Source organism: Eulemur rufifrons, chromosome 8, assembly GCF_041146395.1.
Source record: "Eulemur rufifrons isolate Redbay chromosome 8, OSU_ERuf_1, whole genome shotgun sequence".
In the NCBI taxonomy this organism is placed as follows: domain Eukaryota; kingdom Metazoa; phylum Chordata; class Mammalia; order Primates; family Lemuridae; genus Eulemur; species Eulemur rufifrons.
Window position 1 is genome coordinate 78,913,378 of NC_090990.1, and position 23,530 is coordinate 78,936,907.

At 36.8% G+C, this 23,530-nt stretch overlaps 1 protein-coding gene across 4 annotated transcripts in view; it reads left to right on the forward strand.

The window, feature by feature from the left end:
• PLPPR4 (phospholipid phosphatase related 4) overlaps positions 1–10,972 on the forward strand; it is a 42,121-nt gene extending 31,149 nt beyond the window's left edge. For 2 of the 4 annotated variants that reach the window (XM_069480199.1, XM_069480200.1), the window contains exons 4-7: positions 733–928; positions 2,927–2,984; positions 3,714–3,887; positions 7,075–10,733. In XM_069480199.1, the coding sequence (XP_069336300.1) occupies positions 733–928; positions 2,927–2,984; positions 3,714–3,887; positions 7,075–8,400 (1,754 nt within the window). In that variant the 3' untranslated portion in view covers positions 8,401–10,733. Of the gene's footprint in view, positions 1–732; positions 929–2,926; positions 2,985–3,713; positions 3,888–7,074 lie in introns of all 4 variants that reach the window. The other 2 variants (XM_069480197.1, XM_069480198.1) reach the window with 2 other exon arrangements.
• The last annotated feature ends 12,558 nt before the right edge of the window (positions 10,973–23,530 follow it).

Sequence of the window (23,530 nt, forward strand, 5' to 3'; positions counted from 1 at the left end):
GGATATGGCCAAGCAAGCAACTTCAAGCAGGCATGGAGTTTATGTGCAGAAGCCTGCATCCGGATTTGTGACTTTATGGTTTAAGACTGGTGGTCCCGGGAACAAAAAAAAAAAAAAGAATTTGAATCAAGGGATATAAGAACATTTCCAAATTCCAAACCTGCAGGCAGCCTCCCAGGATATGATTGTTGTGTCCGTAACAGGCCCTGCCTTCTCTCTTCTCTGTTTTAATTAGCATTCCTAGTACCCTGCAGCTTGTAGGGAATAAGAATGGACTCTGTAGAGTTTGGCAATTGTGGCTAGAGTTAGAGACCACTGAGGAGAGAGAGCCCTGGCAAGTTAAACATGTTAAGCAATTTAAAATTATTTAATTTAGCTTCATTCCCCACATTGAATCCCTCTCAAATCTCACAGTCTGTCACCTTAGCAAGCTTCTGGTGTTTGACAAGTGACCTATACTTCTCAATGTTAAGAATTGGCCCTATTTAACCAAACTGACAAAAGTGCCTCAAATTACTACTTTGCAGATATTCATTGCCCTTATTTTGGCCTTAAGTATCTGTTTAGAAGTTTGGGAATTTTCTATATTATCTTCTCGAAATGAACTTAGAGAACACGATCACAACAGATTTTTAAGGCTGTCATATTAATGTGTAATAAACGTGGTTGCTATTGACACAACATTAGCATTAACCATCAAGCTGGTAACAATTTCTTTCATTTTGCTTATAGGTGTTCATGTATTTGGACTATGCTCTACAGCTCTCATTACAGATATCATACAACTGTCCACAGGATATCAGGCACCATACTTTCTGACTGTGTGCAAACCAAACTATACCTCTCTGAATGTATCTTGCAAAGAAAATTCGTACATTGTGGAAGATATTTGCTCAGGATCTGACCTTACAGTTATCAACAGTGGCAGGTTAGAAACTGAGATCTAAAAGCATTCTACATCAGTGTTTTCATTATTCAATAATTGCGTGGGGTACCCTCTTAAGCATGCCTTTTCAGTCATAATGATTTTGGTTTTATTTTTCTTTTCAATTCAGTGATCTTTTCAGTGACTATACCATAGAAACCCACTGGTGGCTCTTTCCAAATTCTTCTGTCTGTCTCTAAATTTCAGCCTCACATTCTTGCCATTAGTCCTCATATCACCAAACTCCACTCATATTTTGTGATCTACCCTATACTAATTATAATTTTAGGTTATTATACTTGGTTTGTTTTAGGATTTTTACAATCAGTCGTGGCTGACAGTCAATATATGTCTTGTAAGGTACTGGCTTAAGTGGAAGAATAAGCATCTATGAGAGTTACATCTTTACTATTTATGTTTTATCAAAAGAATCATGTGACTTTTCCTTTTGGTAGAATTTGAGAAGGGGTAACATCTGGGACTGCATATATTTTCTTTGAATGAACCCAAAAGATCTGTACAGCTTCTGACCTTACAATTTAGCAAATAAGGTAAATTCAAGAAACTACCGGCCGGGCGTGGTGGCTCACGCCTGTAATCCTAGCACTCTGGGAGGCCGAGGCGGGTGGATCGCTCGAGGTCAGGAGTTCGAGACCAGCCTGAGCAAGAGCGAGACCCCGTCTCTACTAAAAATAGAAAAGAAATTATATGGACAACTAAAATATATATATAGAAAAAATTAGCCGGGCATGGTGGCGCATGCCTGTAGTCCCAGCTACTCGGGAGGCTGAGGCAATAGGATCGCTTAAGCCCAGGAGTTTGAGGTTGCTGTGAGCTAGGCTGACGCCACGGCACTCACTCTAGCCCGGGCAACAGAGCGAGACTCTGTCTCAAAAAAAAAAAAAAAAAAAAAAAGAAACTACCAATGTCTTAAATTATTTCAGTTGGTAAAGTAAAAATAAATTTGTATGACAAGAGATTGTATTTTAAAATCTTAAAAGAAATAAATTACAGAGGGATAAGGGACAATAAATCATTATTATAAGAATTGGATTTGCCATTCAGTGAGTTCCTAAATATTGATTAAAGAACCAAAAATAAGTTAATAGATACATATGAAGAATCAGAGCTTGATATTATGTGATTATAGACATTCAACTTCACACAAACCATTCAATAATTCTGAAACTACATTCAAGACCTGTGTCCTCTATTCTCTCAATCCTATTACATTATCTTATCTGTGTTGAATGGTAATCTTTATTGTGGTGCCAAATAATTAGAAGGGCACTAATATAAGTGAATCTTATTTTTTTCCATTTTTAAAAATCCATTGAAAGAAATCTCTACTCTTCTTTTGACTGTCCTTTCCAGTGTCTCTTCCACTATTTTGGGTTCCACCTCTTCCTCCCTTTTCCTTAAATTGTTTAAATAAAATGATCTACAATTCTTGAGATGATAATTATCATAAAGTGGAATATACAGAGAACATTTTGATTAAAATTAGGCTTTTCTTGTGTTTTCTAGAGCATTAAAAAAAAAACATATTTAGATCCACTGCTGTGAGAAAATAAATTCATCTTTTAAAGTTTTTATGTAAATAAAATCATATGTTTATTAGCATAGAAAAAGTATAAAGCTTCTAAATCCTAGGTTTTATAAACTTTTACTTTATACTGACATAATTCTAATATGGAAGAACAATTACAATGTTTTCTACTTTCACCCATCATTCCAAAGGTGTATTGTAGTGGCCCCTTGCCAAGCTCGCAGTTAATCATACTGGAAAGTACCTCACTGCTATTTGTTAATACTAATGGTGATTAGCAGTGTTTATTTCATCACTCAGGTCTTTCCCCAGAAAACTAAACAGAAATTAAAGTTATTGCTTATTGCTTTGTGGCTTCTCAATTGAACATTTTAACCACCTGATGTTCTTGAGATGATGCCTAGCAGTGTGTCTGAACTCAAAGGCATAATTTGACTGTCTTCCTTTGGCAGAAAGTCATTCCCTTCTCAACATGCGACCCTCGCTGCCTTTGCAGCCGTGTACGTTTCGGTAAGTAACTGGTTCTTTTTTATTAAGTTGCGTCCTACAGAAAATCAGAGGAGTAAGTGTTGTCTCTAGGTGACTAATTAGATCTGTGTAATAACAGAATGGTAAACTTTAGCACTGCAGCTCTTCAATACAATGGCATTCAAAGCAGAAATCAAATAGTACAGTAAAAGAACTATTCTACACAGTCATAACAATATTTATTTTGCTTTGTACCCCTTTAATGTAACATTATACTTTGTGGGATGGTATTGTGAACCGCATGAATGTTACTAAAACTGAAAGAATTGTATTAAGTATGCACACACACTATTTTCAGTATTTATGTAACAATGATAAATTCCAGGTCAGTGTAAATTTGAGAAATGTTGCAGAATGAATAGTCATTGTATCTGATTGACACCGTAGTCCATGAAGTTTTTGGTGAGAAAAATGGACTGAAATTATATGACAAATTACATGGAGATTAAACAGCTAAATGGCTAATTCTACTGCTTTAATTTTTTTCAAATTTTCATGTAATTAAATGAGACATGTTATTTATTTGATGAATTTTTTTATGCATTCCCATTCTTGGCAGATATAGAACACAGCCATAGCAAGGGGAATAGAACAGTAAAAGTGTTGTCAAGTGTACCAGTTAGACTTTTGAGTTTAACTTTTTTATTTGATTATAATTTACTAATAAAATGGTCTTTCTAACATACTTACCCCACTTCTTTCATTTTTAAGATGTACTTCAATTCCACATTAACGGATTCCTCTAAGCTTCTGAAACCTCTCTTGGTCTTCACATTTATCATCTGTGGAATCATCTGTGGGCTAACACGGATAACTCAGTATAAAAACCACCCCGTTGATGTCTATTGTGGCTTTTTAATAGGAGGAGGAATTGCACTATACTTGGTAAATAATTTATTATTATTATTTGACAAACCACAGTTTAAAATGGAAAACATGCATAGAATATTTTACACTATAATAACTTACTTGAAATATATTTATATTCATGCAAAAATCTCTGGCTGCATCTGCATTCTAAGCCAAAACACATATCCCACTTTCAATAAAACTGTCTATTGAACTCTTCCTACAGGCCCAAAATTGTGATTTTAGAAGGATTATTGCTTGTATCTTTATACCAACCAAATGGGAGCAGGGCAGGGACTATTATCACTATTGTAATTATAATTTTACAGAGGAAGAAAGTGAATATTAGTAAAAGCAAAGGTTTAGTGAAAGGTTATACAAGTTGCCCAACAACACAAACTTAGCACCTGAATGTAACTATGATCCAACTAATACTGAATTCTTTAACAGTCCTCTATTTTCAAACCTGATCTTCCTCTAAGGAAAACATCCTCAGCATAAGGAAACTGAGATTGTCCATTTCATTCAGTTATGCTTTCATTCATTCATTCATTTTACATTTATTCAATATCTAATCTGTGACAGGCATTCTGAACTGAATTAACTGAACATTAAAACCAACATTAAAACTGTGACAAATAAGATATATTCTTTTGATGCATACCATGTAAAGACTGACATAAATAGAAATGTTTCAATATGTTACATAGTATCATAGGGTAGGAACAAAATGCTTTGGGAACAGCAAGCTGCCTGAGGAAGTTAGAAAAGCCTTCACAAAAAGAGATGTGTGGTTTTTTTTTTTTAAAAAAAAATGAGAGTTTCTTAGGGTAAGGAAAGGAGGAAGGGCATTCAAGAGGAAGAAACTACAAAGAGATGGACATGTGAAAAAGCAAATATCAGTGGAAGGTAAGGGAACAGGTGGAAAGAGAGACAATGGCCAGGTTTCTGGCTCGGAAGACTGGACAGATGGTGACTTCATTAGCAGACCAGGTAAATGACAGAAGAAGCAGGTTGAGGGGGGGAGGGAGTTGAGGAGCTCAATTGAATCAATAGGCAGTTGAATATTTGTGTCTGGATTTCAAAAGGGCAATCAGTACTGGAGGAATAGATTTGGAAATCATAGACATTACTGGTGGAAGTATCATTGTAGTTATTTGGGGTGTATAAAATTGCCAGGTCATAAGAATAAAAAGGAGCCAGGGAATACCAATATACAAGTGACATGCAGAGGAAAAGGTGATAATGAAGGAAACTGAGAGGAGTTGACAGAGAAATAAAAATTAATTATCTATGGCCACATTTCTCAATCATTGTCTTGGTACAATGCACTTGGGAAAGGTAGCATAAGAAAATGACGGGAGTGTCAGTTGGCAGTATGTGTTACAGAAGAAATAAAGACCGAGCACTGCCACTCTCTAGTTCATGCATTGTCTTTGCACTTGTGTGGTATCATGGTGTCCTAGAATTCACGTAGGCTTTATGGTTTGAAAGATTTTGGAATGAATCTCAAATTTCCTGCCATTTGGCCAAGTTACAGAGCCTGTTAGAAGCATGTTTCTTCTCAAAAACTACAATGGATAAAGTAAGGTTAACAACTATCTGCCTCATATCATAATAACAATTAAATAACTACAGTCATGCATGACATGATGACGTTTCAGTCAATGATGGACCACATATACGATGGTGGTCCCATACGATTATAATACTGTATTTTTACTGTACCTTTTCTATGTTTAGATATACAAGTATATGTTTAGATATACAAATGCCTACAGTATTCAATACAGTAACATGCTGTATAGGTTTGCAGCCTAGGAGCAATGGGCTATCCCACACAGCCTCAGTGTGTAGTGGGCTATAGCATCTAGGTTTGTGTAAGTGCACTCTGATATTTGCATGACAAATCACCTATTGACACATTTCTCAGAATGTGTCTTTGTCATTAAGCAATGCATGACTATACCTGTATATCACAGAGCTTAGGGTCTACATGTAATTGGAGCTTACAGTATAGTGGAAGATTTTTCTGAATGTACAAATTTAAATACAATTATTAATAGAACATTAGGTAGGGACTACTCATTCTGGTGAACTCTAATGGTGAGAGCATAGATAAATGTTATTTAAAAGAAGATTTTAACCAGGAATTAAAATAGTTGGCAGGCAAGAGCTTGACTTTACTCCATTCCTATTTGTACTCTATGCCCTGAAGTTGGAAATTTATCAATTCTAAGCCAATTTTGTTATGCATTGTTAAGCATTCTATAAAATGTTAAAAATCAATAAAATTTCTTTGTTTTGACTTGAAAAGTAGACAGTGGCTACCTTCTATTGAAATTAGCACACAAAGAGTTATCTACTGCTTGATCTTATTGTTAAACCAAGCATCTCAAAAACTGAAAATCCAATAGGGATTAGATCTTCTATGTGTAAAAATAGTAATAATTTTGAGTCTAAACTTAAGCCTTTTACAAACTTTTGACTCCCAAATCTAAAACAAACAGAAAATTGATACACTGAGTATGAAGACAAAATTAAATAAAATTTGGCTCAAATTTATTGCAGTGGTACTAAATTGATCACATAGTATTTCCCAACTCAAGACCAAGTTTAAATGAGAAAAGAATGTGGGTGCCCCAATCTGGTTACAGTTTCTACCCTCTCTTCCCAAAGCACCCTGTATAATGCTGAACACAAAAAGTTGTACTCAGTGTGAATTGTAACCATATATTTCTCTGCCCTCATTTCAAAACCTGATATCATGATTTATAAATGATCTATTGTTCTATATTATCTACACCTTTTCTCCTTTCCATCATAAAGTATGATTGAAAATGGAAGGTCAAATAAATCATTTAAGCCATTCAAGATGTCACTCAACAACAAGTTCTTAAATTCAGAAAAATGAATAGCTTTGAAAAGCAGAAAAATATCCTTATTTCTTTCATTCTCTGTCTTTTGTTCTCAAAACATACAATGGATAAGATTAGCAAAAGCATCCAGTGGGATTTCTGAGCATATTAGTTTAGTGATTTATGAGATAACTTACAAATTATTTCCCCAAATAATTGTAATTTTATTTTTTTGTTATTTGAATTAGTCAATGGTGTATAGGGAGCACATACCTATCTATGCACTTCAGTGGGTACTCTGAGGGTAATTCTCACTGTCTATGTCTTCTGGTGCATGATCTTTATTGTTTACTCCTGAACACTAGGGGCTGTATGCTGTGGGGAATTTCCTGCCTAGTGAAGAGTGTATGTTTCAGCACAGAGAAGCCCTGAGATCTTTGACAGACCTCAATCAAGACCCCAGCCGAGTTTTATCTGCTAAAAATGGTAGCAGCAGCGATGGAATTGCTCACACAGAAGGCATCCTCAACCGCAACCACAGAGATGCTAGCTCGCTGACAAACCTCAAAAGAGCAAATGCTGATGTGGAAATCATCACTCCACGGAGCCCCATGGGGAAGGAGAACATGGTTACCTTCAGCAATACGCTGCCGAGAGCCAACACCCCATCCGTAGAAGACCCTGTCCGAAGAAACGCAACCATTCATGCGTCAATGGATTCCGCTAGGTCAAAGCAGCTCCTCACCCAGTGGAAGAATAAGAATGAAAGTCGGAAGTTGTCCCTGCAAGTTATAGAGACTGAGCCCGGACAGTCGCCACCCAGATCCATAGAAATGAGGTCAAGCTCGGAGCCATCGAGGGTGGGGGTGAATGGAGACCACCATGCTCCTGGCAATCAGTACCTCAAGATCCAGCCTGGCACTGTCCCCGGGTGTAACAACAGCATGCCTGGAGGGCCACGGGTGTCCATTCAGTCTCGCCCCGGGTCCTCGCAGTTGGTACACATCCCTGAGGAGACCCAGGAAAACATAAGCACCTCCCCCAAAAGCAGCTCTGCTCGGGCCAAGTGGCTGAAAGCTGCTGAGAAGACCGTGGCCTGTAACAGAAGCAACAGCCAGCCCCGAATCATGCAAGTCATAGCTATGTCCAAGCAGCAGGGCGTCCTCCAAAGCAGCCCCAAGAACACCGAAGGCAGCACGGTGACCTGCACTGGCTCCATCCGCTACAAAACCCTGACAGACCACGAACCCAGCGGGATCGTGAGGGTCGAAGCTCATCCGGAGAACAACAGGCCCATCATACAGATCCCGTCCACCGAAGGCGAAGGCAGCGGCTCCTGGAAGTGGAAAGCCCCAGAAAAGGGCAGCCTTCGCCAAACTTACGAGCTCAACGATCTCAACAGGGACTCAGAAAGCTGTGAGTCCCTGAAAGACAGCTTTGGTTCTGGAGATCGCAAGAGAAGCAACATTGATAATAATGAGCATCACCATCACGGAATCACCACCATTCGCGTCACCCCGGTGGAGGGCAGCGAAATCGGCTCCGAGACGCTGTCCGTTTCTTCTTCCCGCGACTCCACCCTGCGGAGAAAGGGCAACATCATTTTAATCCCCGAAAGAAGCAACAGTCCCGAAAACACTAGAAATATCTTCTACAAAGGAACCTCCCCCACACGGGCTTACAAGGACTGAGTGATGGCCAGTCCATCCTTTGGGCTACTCCCAAAAGACCACGTGTTGATTCTACCTGTGCTCTGTTCCAGCGGATTGGGAAGTCTCGCCCAACTAGATCGTCCACCATCAGCCCAGAACTCTGTAACTCTGAAGAACTACTACTCTTAAACTTGTAGATTTCACATCAAGGGGAGGGAAAAGCACAATGCAAGAACCTAATTAATGTGATAATGTGACGCGTTTTCTTCAGACCTGTCTTCAAACTCAACAGGGTTTGCAGAGGGCAGTTTCAAAAGAAAGTGGTTTCCTTCAAGTGTGTACTATTTCACTTCCTGAATGTGCCAACTATGGGGATTTTCTTTATAATTAGCTGTGAGAAACCAGAACACACACAGGTTCTCCCTACAGCAGAGGCCATGCAGTATTATATATTCATTTTGCAGAATCTGCACCTACAGCTCAATATGGGTGGTGCTGATTATTATAGTGCGTATACCATGTAAACTCTCAAACTCTATTTAGCTGTGAAATAGTGATGTGCAATTCCTTGTCCAAGAAATACTACTTTATTAAGAAGATGCTGGCTGCTTTGTGTTAGAATAGGACACCCCCCAGCTTCTCCATAGTGGCTGTCACAGTCAAAAAATGAAGAGGTTTATGTGCATTTCTTCAAAATTCTGCTTCCTTCAACATGAAAAATTGTGTAGGAATATTTTCAGTGAAAGGGAATAACTAGTACTTTTCTGCATAGTTTTTCTGCTGCTTACTTTTCATTTAAATATAGGTACTGCTAATGAATCTTTTTAGTGAGTAAATTTGCATAATTTTAAAAATACATTGTTTTAGAGAATCTTTTGAAATTGTGATCATATTTTGCTTTTTATGGCTTCTTCTTTATTTACAGATTTAAATTTTTTTGATGCTATAGATATGTTCTTCTATTTTAAAAGAGAAAATAACAATTGACATTCCTTGAGGAAAATATACTGCTGTGAATTTAGGAACAAGAAATCTGAGCCAAAACTTGACATTGTGGGTTACATTGCCAGAAATGTTGGTCAAGTTTACCCTTAGATATCTCCAACCAGCTGGCTTAGGTTGCCGTCTTTAGAAGTAATCTGAAAATTCTATTTGGCTCTAGATCATTAAATTTTTCGATAACCTGATGACCCATAAATTAGAGCCACTGTAGTTGGGTTTGACCCTCTTCGCTAAAGTATTTCTATTAATTGGATACTAACAGGAAAAATCTGGAAAAAAAAATACATATTGATAAGTAAAAGTATATCATGGTATAAATTAAGAATGTATTGCTTCAAAATATCCTAATAGGCACAGTTTTCGTGCTTAATGTGCAAACAACAGTTTTTGCTACCTATCCTAAATCAAGCCTTGAGCCTAAATCAAAAGAAACCAATATCATTGGTAATAATATTAAAAACAAAATGTTTTGAAGTGTTTTCCAACTTAAAAATTTAAAGTATGAGAAATATTTGGTTCTTGGAATTTAGTATTAAACCTTTTTTACACCATTTCTTAAGAATTCTAACATACACTTGATGATTGCCAAGGGAATAAAAGGAAACAACTGAGCTGGTTGATCTGATTTTCGTTCATTTTGCAATGGAAACAAAAGTAATAGGAGTCATTTAGAGATGAATAGCATCACATCATCATCAGTTTCTACATGAGAAGGGCAGAGCTTTCTAGAGAAACCAACCTCCTAAGGCATTAAGAATTTAGCTGAAACCAGCAGAATTGAAAACTCTGGCAATAAAATACAGACTCAACCATATCCCTTCTGGCAATTTCTTTCTCAGAGAGGGGAGTGGGAGTAAAACGTTGCCTTCCCCACTTCTCGCCACCACCACCACCATCATGACGCTCCTGCTGGCTTTTGCCAGTTCGTAGAGGGAAAGGTGGACTGGTTTTAGTACTCTGGAGAACAAATACCGCTGCAGCATTTCCGGTGCAGTATGCTATTTCCTAATCTTTCCTATTTCTTAACAAAAGATTTTAAAGTACTTCTCTAGTCATTGAAGTTTTTTTCTTTACATAGATATTGATATATTCTTTTTCTACTCAAAGTGCCAAAGGCTACAGTTTTTAATGACTTAACAAATTGTACCACATTGTTAAGGAAATATAATGATAGACACTAGAACTCAGACCTCTGCATGTATATTTGATAACATGTCTTTTGTAAAAAAAAATTACAAAAAAAAATTTGTTTACATTCCACTGGTACCTTAATTTAAAATAAATCAGACTAACAGGTGGTATCTCTTCTTAGTGTTCTATTTATCTTATTTGCTAATGGGAGCACTTCTTCCTTTGTTAGGCTGTGCTTTATTGATAAAACCAAGTATTGAATAAAGAGAGTTAATTATCTTTTTAAAGTAAATAAAATTATGAAAATATATATAATATATATAAAGTATTGTGTTTAATAAAATGTTATGCAATGTTTTCCAAACTGATAAAGTTTGTAAAGTGCTATAAATGTATTTTGTTAAGTACAGATCAAAGCTATTGTGTGAGTATATTGTGCTAACATCATAGAAATAAAGATTAGATTTCTTCATCAAAATTAGAATATTTTGTTTTTTACTTCATGAAGAGTATGAATGGATAATAACTTCACTTATAGAAAAATCGCTGAGGAAATAAGAATAAATTAAAATTGATTAAATTCATCATTGCTTAGAAGAAAGAATGTTGCACTAACAAAAATTTGCTAAACTATGACATTTCCTTATTGTTTAGAATTTTTATTTTATACTTTTTATTGATTAATGTACTTATTTAGACATATTTTTCACATATCCATATTATAATGTATAAAAAAGAAAATATGAAGGAGTCAGGGTCAATTGATCTGAATCAATTTTTGACTGAAAGTAGTCAATGTTTGCACTCATCATGTAGGCATACACCCATTCCCCTCCTTGGGGAATGGTCACGCTTGAAGGTACTGACTCGGGGAGGGGCAGGTGAGGAAGGGATGGATATATACCTACATGATGAGTGCAACGCGCACTGTCTGGGGAACGGACATGCCTGGAGCTTTGACTTGGGGGGACAGGTGGTACATGGGCAACGTATGTAACCCGAAATTCTGTATCCCCCATAATAAGATGAAATAAAAAAAAAAGAGAAAGAAAAGAAAAAAGAAAGAAAGAAAGAAAAAATAAAAGTAGTCAATGTTTATATTTTCCCAAACATTATCACTCTCTGTGTCATCATGGACGTTGGTGTTACAGTTTTTCTTGAAGAAAATCCTTCACTATTAACTCCAAGTTTTTCTTCCAGGTCATTAACACATATTATAAAAGTTTTTCTACTGGTGCTTTCTATGTCTCACTAGAAGGTATTAACACAAGTTTTTAGACCACAACCAGGACTTACACTTCACTCAAATGATCCCTAAGGAGTTTGTTGAATGAAATGTGAAGTAACAGCTGTCCAGTAACACCACCAACTACATCACCATTGCTGCCTGGCCAACAGCCATTGTATGATGCTATCAATATCAATTGTAGAAAAACATCTGGTTTTAGATAAGTTAACATGTGAAAAAAATGATGTGCATCTTATATAATGGTTGAAATACAGTCTTAAGCCTCTCTGGGTCTTGATTTTTTCAACTCTAAAAAGAGAACATTCAGTCATATTTTCCTTTCTAAAGGATGTCCTAAAGTCCTTTCTAAATCTTTATGGATTAGCATTATGTATTTTAGCCAGTGAGCAAAACCTCCTGAGAGAAAATAGGAAATAACTTGCTGGTCTAAAATGACTAAATAATTAGTATTGTTGTCTTTGACCTCAAGGTTAATAGAAGCAAGCAGATTGGGGTTGCTGAAAGCCTATGTCAACCATTCTACCATATAACATATCAAAACAGGAACTTTGTTATACGTGCACCCCTGGTCTGCCTTTCTCATGAGGTACCAGGTGAGTAGATTCTGGGTTATTATATACATAAGAAGCTATCACCAGGGGCTGTGTCATTTCCATCTTTTACAGGTGGAGTCTTCACTTGATATCTTGAATCATTTCATACTAGAGTCAAAGGGAATATGGAAATTTATATGATTTAGAGAGTAATTTAATCAAAATAATATGATTGAAGAAAATTAAAAAGACTTGAGATGATTTAATCTAAAAGAAAAACATGGCCTGAAAAATGGGGAATGGACTGTTTGTCACTGGATACTTCATTTTCTCTGCTTATTAAATGTGTTTTCTGCCTTTATTCTATAGAAAGCTTCTAGAATGTTCTAGGATCAAATGTTTCAATTTGAAGAAAACATAGACTTCAGTAATAGCATAAGGAATTGCAATTAAAATCTAGTCATAGAACATCCCCAGTGACTGTGCTCTCTAGTGGAAAGAGAACATCTAGATGAACCGTTTGATATGGAAGTGACTTTTATTTCATTGTCCATACAAGTGTTAGCTAATATAAGTCTCTAATCGTGTGTGTCTGTGCACCATAGTTAATGACGAGTGAAGAACTGAGTAAAACTGCAGTTCTGCCAGCAAGTCTGTTTAACAAACTTGTTGAGTGCCCATTTTACCTTCTTTACTCCTCCTACCTTAAAATTCTGCCATTTTTTGTCTATGAGAAAAATTCATCTAAATTCTAGAGTGACCATTTAAAAATGGTACAGCTGACAATCACATGAATAAGTTCGAAGAAAAACTTATGAGAATTGTATTCACATAAAATCTCCCTTTCCCTTGGTCATCTAAGGATATTTTATACCTGGATACTTCCTTATGGGAGTGGGAGGGAGGAAATCAAGGAAAGCCACTTTTTCTTTAAGAAGATGACATAGAAGTGGCATCTATCATTTATAATCCACCCAATTGGCCCAAACTAGATCAGTTTATCTTTTCCTTTTATGAGCCATGTTTTAGGGTCAAATCTATAATATACAAAGAATGTTCAAAACTCAACAGTTAAAAATACGTATAAAACAGAGTAATCAGAAAAATAGTAAAAAAGAAAATAGACAAAAATATGTACTGACATTTCACCAAGGAGGATATACAGATGACAAATAAGCACATGGATAGATATTTAGCATCATTAGGTATTTGGAAATGTAATTCAAAACCACACTGAAATATTACTAGACAGCTATCAGAATGACTAAAATTAAAAATAGTGATAATGTCAATCACTGATAATAATATGGAGAAACTTAATCACTCATACATTTCTCATTGGAATGTAAAATGATACAACCACTCTGGAAAATAGTTTGACAATTTCTTTAAAAAATTAAACATACACTTGCCACATAACCCACCAATTGCCCTCTTGGGCATTTATCCTACAGAAATAAAAACTTAGCTCCTCACAAAAAATGGTACATGTATATTGATAGCTGCTTTGTTAGTAATAGTCAAAAACTGGGAACAACCAGATTTGTTCTGATGGATGAATGATTAAACAAACTGTTATATAATCAAACCATGGAATACTAATCAGCAATTAAGAGAAATGAATTATTGATACACACAACAACTTGAATGAAACTTCAAGGAATTATATTAAATGAAGAAGCCAACATCAAACAGTTACACACTATGTGAGTTCATTCATGTAATAAATAGTACAGATACAAGCAACCTATATTTGGAGAGGTGGATTTACCATCTTTAATACATGGCTTCCAAGTTTGCTCTAATTGTCACAATTTCCCAGAAGTAGGAGTGGGAAGGAAGAATTCAAAGATAAGCAGCTTCATCTTTAAGAAGATGTGGCATCCATCATTTATAATCTACCCAATTGGTCCAAACTAGACCACCTTGATGCAAGAGAGGCTGAGGATTATAGTCTGTAGTTGGAAGGCCCTGGGCCCAACTAAATTTTTGTGTCTTCTTTAACTAGGTGCCCTGAGAATTAATGATCAGTCTCTGTCATTCCAGCTTCAAGACCCTTTACAATATGACCTACAAACCCTCATACCCTACTACTCCTCCCGAAAAATCTATTGCCACAATAGGCTTTGCTTTATATGTATAAAGCAGGTTTGGCATCTTCATTTATATATATAAATCCAAGTCTGTGTGTCTGTATATATATAAACACAGTTTATTTTTCATTCCTTTTCTGAAATGTCTTCACTCTCTTTTTATTAAATCCCCTTTGTCCTTCAAGGCTAAATCTCAGTCTTCCGCTATACAATTGTAGAGTTGGACAGGATCTAAAGTGATTTACTCAGTCACACAACTGGTAGGTGTCAGGGGGATACTGAGAGCAGGAAACAGCTATCTTCTGCTCACTTTTTAATCTCTCATGATTAATACATTACCCCACCACAGAAGTTGAGCACTCCATAGCATTTTTAAATGAAAGAATCTTCTGAAACCAGAGTCAGTACATTTTTCAAAAGGCCTAACCTGATCTTTCCCTTTTGAGACCACTTACAGATCTTTGTCCTGTATGACCAACATATTCACTTAATCGCACAGTTTGTATTATTAATCAATTTCATTAGTGAGGCATTGAATATTTACTATATGCTAAATTGTAAGCTCTTTATAAGTAGCTCCTAAGTACAACAGGTGTTCAATAGATATAAGAATAATTGAATGAGTACAGTATGTTCTATCTACTGTGAATGAAAAAAACATTAAAATAAATAAATAAGAGAATTTATGACATAAAAGAAAATACGAGGGGAGGGAATTTGGAAGAGAAAGAATGTTTGTCCATTTAATTATGCCCTGAAATTTCATAGTTCTCAAAAATCCACTCTAAGATGCTGAAGCAAAACTTATTCTATTATGTTCTTCTCCTTTTCTTATTTGAAGCAACTTTAAAAAGTGTTGACATAGTATAAGCCAGATTTCTTGGAACAAGCAGTCTTTTCACAATACATATGATTTAACAGCAGCTGTTTGTTCAAATGTTCCCACCTCCACAGTAATCTTTGTGGAGGCAAGTGCCAAAAAAGTGTACCTACTTATTCTATCATTTGAAAAAATAAAAACAAAAAACCAGAAAACCCTCTTTATAGTCAGACATTAAAGTTATTTTTTAAATTCAAAATCGGATATTAGAGTCCAGGACCAATAGTTGTTTTTTTTTTGTAACTGTCATATCCATGGCTCTCTTATTTCCACCCAATCTGGCACGAGGATATCACAATATTTTTCAGAATTCTGAAATAGTGAAAGAGTATTTAGGGTCAGGCTGACAAGTATTCAATTTCCAGCTCCACCTACTATGTTCCTGTTTTCTTATCTATACAATAATTTAAGGTTGTTATGATAATTAAATGAATAAATATAGGTAACGCATTTAAAACATTGTGTGACGTTTAGTAAGCAGTGTTAGTTCTTATTTTTATTATTTAGCAGTTATGTGGCTTCTTTATCTCTAGTCCTTACTTCTCTCTAGAATTCTAGACTCAAATATACAACTGCCTATTTGATTGGTATCTCTACTTACATATCTATAATTATCTCAAATTTAACATTTTCAAAATGTATTTCCTGATTTCTATTCCCAAACTTGTTTCTTCCTCTTAGTAATAGCAGACCACCTTCCCACCACAGCTACCAAAGAAAATTCTGAACTATATCCTTAATCCATTCCTTTCCCTCACCATGAACTCCCAAACCAAGTCCTATCAACACTTCCTCCAAAATATATCCCCACTATAATCCTTCTTCCTATCATCACTGCCTTTACTCTTAGCTAGCCCACCATCAATTCTTGATACTTTTATTCAGGCTGGGGGCTTCCATTTTTGCTCCTTTTATAGTCTTCAGATGACAGCCAGAATGGACTTTTTAAAAACACAAATCAGATTGGATCTTCAACAAAAATTCTCCAAATAGCTTAGGGAAATTCCGGTTCTAAAAACATTAAAATGTCAGATATGGCTGTCCAGCTCCCTTAATTGGCACACAGAAGTTTCCTAATGAAAAACTTCAATATTCAGTGATGTTACCTGTGAGATGGAGAATAGAGTGAACTCAATCTGAGCAGAAGACCAACTGAGCAAAGACTGTAGCTGTCATCTTTACTTCAACGACATTACCCATGAGATTTATTAATAAGAATATCTAATGACCTCAATTAATCCAATGTCACCTCTATTATTATTGATACCCCAAAACAATTATTTTAGTTATACAAATGGTAAATACTTATTATGCATGGTAAACATGTCTATGTTTCAGACACCTTGATGCATTTAAATCTTTTAATGTCTCAGAGTGGTAGGAAATGGGTTTCTAATGATCTCAAAATTTCTTCAGTTGTTTTATTTGGGAGGGCAAACAAGTCAGTGTGTGTTTGCTACCTACTTTCTTAAAAATTAAACATCTTTTACCATAAGCTCAAGTTATAGGATTGTTAAAATTAAACTCTTCAAAATATGTATAACAAGGTCAAAATTTACATCCTACATACAAATGTACAAAATAAGACAGAATACTTTTTTAAAAAAATACCATTATTGTTCTCAGCATGCTTTGAAGCACCCAGTCTTGGTAGGAGTGTGAGGTGGTAGATATCAAAATTTCAGTTAAAAGTATATCAGCCACTTTTCCTACAAAATAGATAAAAGTTTCCAGGAACAGGGAGAAAAAGAAAAGCAAACGTGTCCAGATGGCAGTAGCATTACAGTTGTAACTAGTCTTCATGCCGAGCCTTGAATTTTGTTCTGAGCCCTCACTAGCTTCCATGGCAATGTCCTGTGTGCTGCTGGCACCTGCTGCAGCCGTGACCAGCCAGAAAAAAGCAGAGTCTGTCCTTTCAGTGTGTTGGGCCCTCTGGTTTTCCTCCACTGACTTGGTCCTACCCCTCCACTTGTTGGAATTCTAGATTCTCGGAGGCTCAGCCACATTTTCTGTCTTACTCCAGGTAAAGGCTATGCTGCTGTGGAGCCATCTCTCACCTCTTTCCACAGAAGCCTGTGGCAGACCCAGCAGTCCTCATCTCAACTCTCTTCTATTTTTCTAGTGGGCATATTCAGTAAATTCTCTTGTTTACACACCAGTAGGGAGTCAAAAATCATGGGGCACATCATCCTCTCTGTTTTTATTCCTCCATCAGTAATTTCTAACCAAGCATTGCACCTCAAAATTATAAATATGGACAAGACACCATTTCTTCATTTAAAGAGCTTATAGACTGGTAAGGAAGAAAATGATAAACAAAGAAGGTCATTTGATGCGGTAGGTCTCAGGGTACAAATGAGACACAAAGATGGGAGTGGTTACACTAGCTTAGGTCTATTTTAGCCGTTAGAAGCCATAAAATAGGAAGTCTGATCTGAAATGAGGCCATTTGTAAGTTAGTAATCCATAATCAAGGCATACTTGTTAAAATTGTTTGAATGTGACTTTCTCTTCAACTTTGATGGTTTTCTTGTCTTAGAAAAAGAATATATCATAAACTCTCCTTTATTCCAATGACTGCAATCAACTAATCAAGGCACGCTCTCTACTGGTGTTGGACACACACAGAATTAAGGCAGATACTAAAAAAAAGAAAAAAATAGAGATTTCTAACCCAACTGTCAGAAAACTAATCACTGCAGTGAAAAGACAAGTTAGTATAATATGTCTCAATATTTCTGAGCAATTAATCTCCAAAGCTGAATTCCTGAATTCAATATCAACTCCATCTGGACTCAAATAAGTGAATCGTGAATGAATAACCATAGGAGTATCCTTAAGTTCTCACATAGCCTAAAAGAAATCAAGTACAACAGATTTCAAGGATGTTGGGTAAACAGGTGTCAGTCAGAGTATCAGCAGGAAACAAATGACATAATTAAAGGATTTAATTAAAAAGATTTGGGATGAAGAAACCATTTTCAGTTATGTAAGCAGAGCCAAACAACCAGTAAGAGACAATAAAGCACAACGGAACTATTCATAGTGACAGTAGCAAATCTTCACTACCCCTAAGCCTAAAGAGAAGATAAATTTGAGTATTGACAAATGATGGTTCTAGGCTCCAGGTTGTAGAAATTAAGCATCTGTACAGAGCCTCTGCACCCTTGGAGGCTAACATGCCTTTCTGCTCTCTGCCTGATTGTATGCAATGCTATTTACCTTTTTGATGGTAGCTATATGGATTGAATTGTGTCTCCAAAATTCATATACTGAAGACCTAAACCCCTGTACTTCAGAATGTAACAATATTGGCGGTCTTTAAAATTTAGACTGAGAGGGTTTTCAAGATGATTGACCAGAGACATCAGCTGCCAGATCATCTCAGAAAGAAGGAAAAGCTTTAGATGAAAAAAAAAAAAAAAAAATATATATATATATATATATATATATATATATCAGGTATAATTCTGAGGAGAAAGTGCCAGAACCTACCAGAGATTTCACAGGAAGAAGTTGCAGAGCAGAATAAGAAGTAGCAAGATATCAGCTGAGATCAACCCCCAACAGAGTCTCATAGTCCAGTGAGAAGGGCAGGTGGAGCAGTGTGTTTCTTCCTCCCTCACATCTGTGGTAGTCAGCAGGCTCCTGAGATGCTGGAGAGCCTTTCTACCCTCACAAACCCAAAAGCTATTGCCATCAGTAAACTGGAAGCTTCTTGAGGACAAAGCACCAGGCTACCAGCCCCCTTGGGGTCACTTATTGTCACCATAGACCTGAGCTGAGACAGTAGGTGCCATATTGCTTCTCCACCCACTGTGCACCTTTGTCCTCCCCAGGGAGCTTCAGCCCATGAGTTTTCATCTTGCTCATTCTCACACAAACATTTCCCAACTCCAGCCCAGACTACGGGAGCCACAGGGGGCCAGTGGGTCCTGGGAGATCTGTGTGACCCCAGAGCTTGGACATTCTGGGTGGGCTGCCTTCTGGAAAGAGGGGCAGAAATGACCAGAGTGCCAACTGTCCTCCATTTACTCTTTTCCTTCTCGCCCTTCCCCCACCTGCTACAGCCCAGAAAGATGATTGAGCTGGGGCTCTCAGGAGTGGCTGTTTCTCCTACTGGTGTGCCCATTACACTGAAGCTCCCCACAGAGAGTGGGGCTCAAATCTTTCCTCTTAAAGACCTGCAGTGGCCTAAGAGGTGCTCAGACTATGGACTCCTTGCTCACCAGCCCTCTTAAGTGCTGCTTGCCCAGCTGATCCATCAGAGCAGGGCACACCCCAAAGCAGAGGGGTACCACACCTGCTTGAGCACCCCATAAGCAACTCAGGACTAGCACACTTCTCCCTGGCACAGTCAGGGACTGATATTCAGGGACCCGGAGACTGGCCCACCAGCCAGATCCTGTTCCCCTAGGACTCAATCATGTTTCTTGAGTGCACAGAGGGGAAATCAGTGAATTAATCTCAGGAGGCGAGGGAGCCCATGTGGGCAGAACTGAAGAGAGTGCAGTGTGGGTCTCAGACACAGCATACTCTTAGAGCACCCCTCCCCCCACAAGAAACTATGCTTTCAGCCTGGGGTGAGATCCTGGAAAGGGAAGCTCCCAGCCCACAACACAATTGCTGGGGACCTCAGCTAATTTGAGCTCCTGCTTACTGGCAGATGCCAAAACAAAACCACAGAGCAGGGGAGAGGGAAGAAGAGCTAACCTTACTCCTGATAGGCAGATTCTGAATCTCAGATGGCCCTGCCCCCACAAGCAGACTTTCTGGCTTGTCAGGGCCACATCAGCCCCTCCCTCATGGCTCTCCCCAGTGGCCTGGGAGCAAACCTTTAATTCCTGCCAAGACAGCTACCTTACTGTTTTGGAGGACCCTGAAGTCAGGCTCAATTGACCTAGCCCTGCCCAGTCTCACTTCCCCACCCTCCTCTGCTGTGGTGGAGAATAAGGACTCATCTGGAAGTTCCAGGTCCCTGCCCACAGCCTGAGGCATTCAAGTGCTTCTCCTGAGGGACTACAGCTGGTCACAGGTCCAAAAACAACACTGCAGGTGATTCCTTCTGGAAAGTGCCACCTACTGAGAGGGAGGCCAATTTTTATAGCCTTTTACAACATTTATTGACTCAATCATATAGGATGTGGTTGGATCTTACCCACAAGCACTACCTACTGTCTCAGAGATTAAACTGGGCATCCCAATATTATCCATGCCATTAAGAAGACCATGGGGCTGGGGAAAGAGAAAGGATTTCAAAGAAATTCTCTCTCATCAATTTTCACATATTAGAAACCAGGGTTATTAACGAAGGCTATAGGTTCAGTGAGGCAACCTCTCCCTAATCTAGACCTAATCAGTTAAGAAATATTTAGTGTTCCTTTCTGACAAATTTCATTGCCTGACAGAATTCTGTCAATAGACACAATTTTTTCAACATGGACAGCAGTATATTTGACTTGATTTGATCAGAAATAATTTCTTTTAAAAAAGCAATCAACATATTTAGCATAAATTTCCCCTGTAAATTTTATATCTTCTTATAGTCCTATACTACCACTTTGCTCCTAGGCTTATGTAATACTGTCTCTACTCACTACTCTAACATATTCATCAAAACTATTTAATGGATTAATGTTCATTTGTTTCCCTATAATAATTACCCATTATAAAATCTCTAATGCCACTTTCCATTCTATTAATGAACTTAAAAATATGTCAAGAACAAGCTAAGAGAAATGAAGTTTCCTTCATTTTCTTTGGCATTTGATCACTTCCCACCTCTCCCAACCCCACCCCTCACTGCTTTATGAATCACAGAAAAGATTTCTGCATTCTCTCTTGAAAAAAAAAAAAGACCTGGGAGAACAGGAAATTTTTTCACAATGTTTTTGCCTAAGTGCCAAATAATTGGAAGAGCTATTCTCATCTCCAGATACCCAGAGCAGACATGCTTTGTGGTGGCTAGCAGTCCTTCTCCACAGAAACAGCCATCTGGCTATAGTCATACCTGTGACTCACACAGTATGTAGTGACAACCACAAATTCCTGATTCTACAACACATTTTAACCTGTTCTGTATATAACAGGTGTTCCACACATATTGATTACTTCTTATTTCTCCTATTTCATTTCAAAAGTAAAGGAAAACATCCAGTTAAACATGGCTATTTGATCGCACATATTTACCCACAAAGACAAGGAAAATTGAAGAGAAAGTAACAGTAGATGAATATTTTAAATCATTTTATAAGAGAACAGATACTAGATGGTAACTATACTAGTTTTTTTTTAAAAAAAAAAAAGAAAAAAAGAGGAAAGGAAAGAGAAAGGAGAAGGAAAGGAAAAAGGAAAGAAGGAATTTGCAATCTAAGCACCTACAGAGGTATAAACCTAAAAAGAAGAAAATCCAAGAGGCTTAGCTCTTGAAGCCTGTAAGTACTTCAGTAGGTAGGAGTAGGTTACACAAATGAAAGTAAGTGGCCTTGTATTGTAAAAGTACGTACATAGCCCATTTGTCCCCCCCCAGATACCATCTCTCTATGTGCAGGCACTGCTTGACCCCTCCCCCAGAAAATACAAGGGGTTTACATTTTGGGGAAATTTAACAAGAATGTTAGCCACAATGAAGGCAAGTTTAAGGTGTAAGACTCAAAACAGGGGCATGTGAAAGTTTGACCTATAAGACCCTCAGCCTCCTTATTCCAGATTTTTTGCAGAATACTGCAGTTAGCTGATACAACTCTTCCCCTTTCTCAACCAAGAATGAAATTGGATGATTTTTCTCTGAACAAAGGAACACTTTCATAGAAAATATTCCCACATGCTGGTATTTGGAGATCCTACTTAAAGGGTTGACTTACTCCTTGATTTTTCTGGAATATACCACTAATCAAAAGCATTGTTCACCCACACAGTTTCCAATTAACACTATAGTGCTTTCCAATAAATGTTAATGAACAGCCAAATATCACTAAATATGTGTTAAAACTTCTGTATGAAAGACGGAGATCAAAACAAAACAAACAATAAAATAGTATTCAGAAAAAAACCAAGACATTCAGAGGAGAAAAAATCTTTGAAAGAAAACTAAATTAAACTTCTCAGAGATAAGATATTACATCTATAAAGCAGGAACAGCAATCATGAAAAAAGACTAATCTTAGAATAAGGAAGAATTCCTAAAAATTAAAAATATGATAAAGATAAAAATATCTATCAAAAATTTAGAAGGCAAGAGTGAGAAAATCTCCTGGAAATTAGAAAAAAAGGAAAATAAGTGAGCAGTAGAGAAAGAAAGAAAGAGAAATAGAGAAAGAAGAAGGAAAAAATGAGAATAAAAATCCTAGAGGTCCAATATAAAGGGGAAAAAATATTGAATAATACAAGAATATTTCTCAGAACTAAAGAATCTAAGACTATAATTTGAAAAAGCCCATTGAATGACAAAAAAATAAGGAAAATAGTTACATTAAGACATCATCATAAAATTTAAAAACAGGAAAATAATCTATATGATTTCTGAGAAAATAAGGAAGAGAGAAACAGGAATCAAATGACATCAGTCTTCTCCATCATTAATACCAGATCCCAGAGACAGTTGAACAAAATTCGAAAGTTCAACCTAGGATTGCATATCTCACCAAACAATCATATAAAGGTAATAGTAAAAGGAAGAAATTCTAGTGTATGATTTCAGAAAATTTACTCCTTGTGCACTCTTTAATGTATTCAATTATTAATTCATTCATGTAAAATACTTAATGAATGATATGTGTTTTTTGTTAGCATCATGCTGCATTGATTACTATAGATTTGTAATATGTTTTGAAATCAGTTAGTGTGATGCCTCCAACTTTGTTCTTTTTGCTCATGATTGCATTGGCTACCGGAATCTGTGGTGGTTCCATACAAATTTTAGGATTGATATTTTTCTATTTCTGTGAAAAGTGACATTGAAATTTTGATAAAAATTGCATTGCATCAATGGATGACTTTGGGTTGTATGGATCTTTTAACTAAATTTTTCCAATCCATGAAAAGATATCTTTCGATTTATTTGTGTCATTTTCAATTTCTTTCATAGTTTTCAGTATACAGATCTTTCACCTCCTTAATTAAATTTACTCCTACGTGTTTTTTATGCTATTGCAACATAGATCATTTTTTTTATTTCTGTTTTCAATAGTTTGTTGTTAGTGTATAGAAATCCTACTGATATTTATACAATGATTTTGTACTCTGCAACTTTACTGAATTCATTTATCAGTTCTAACAGTTT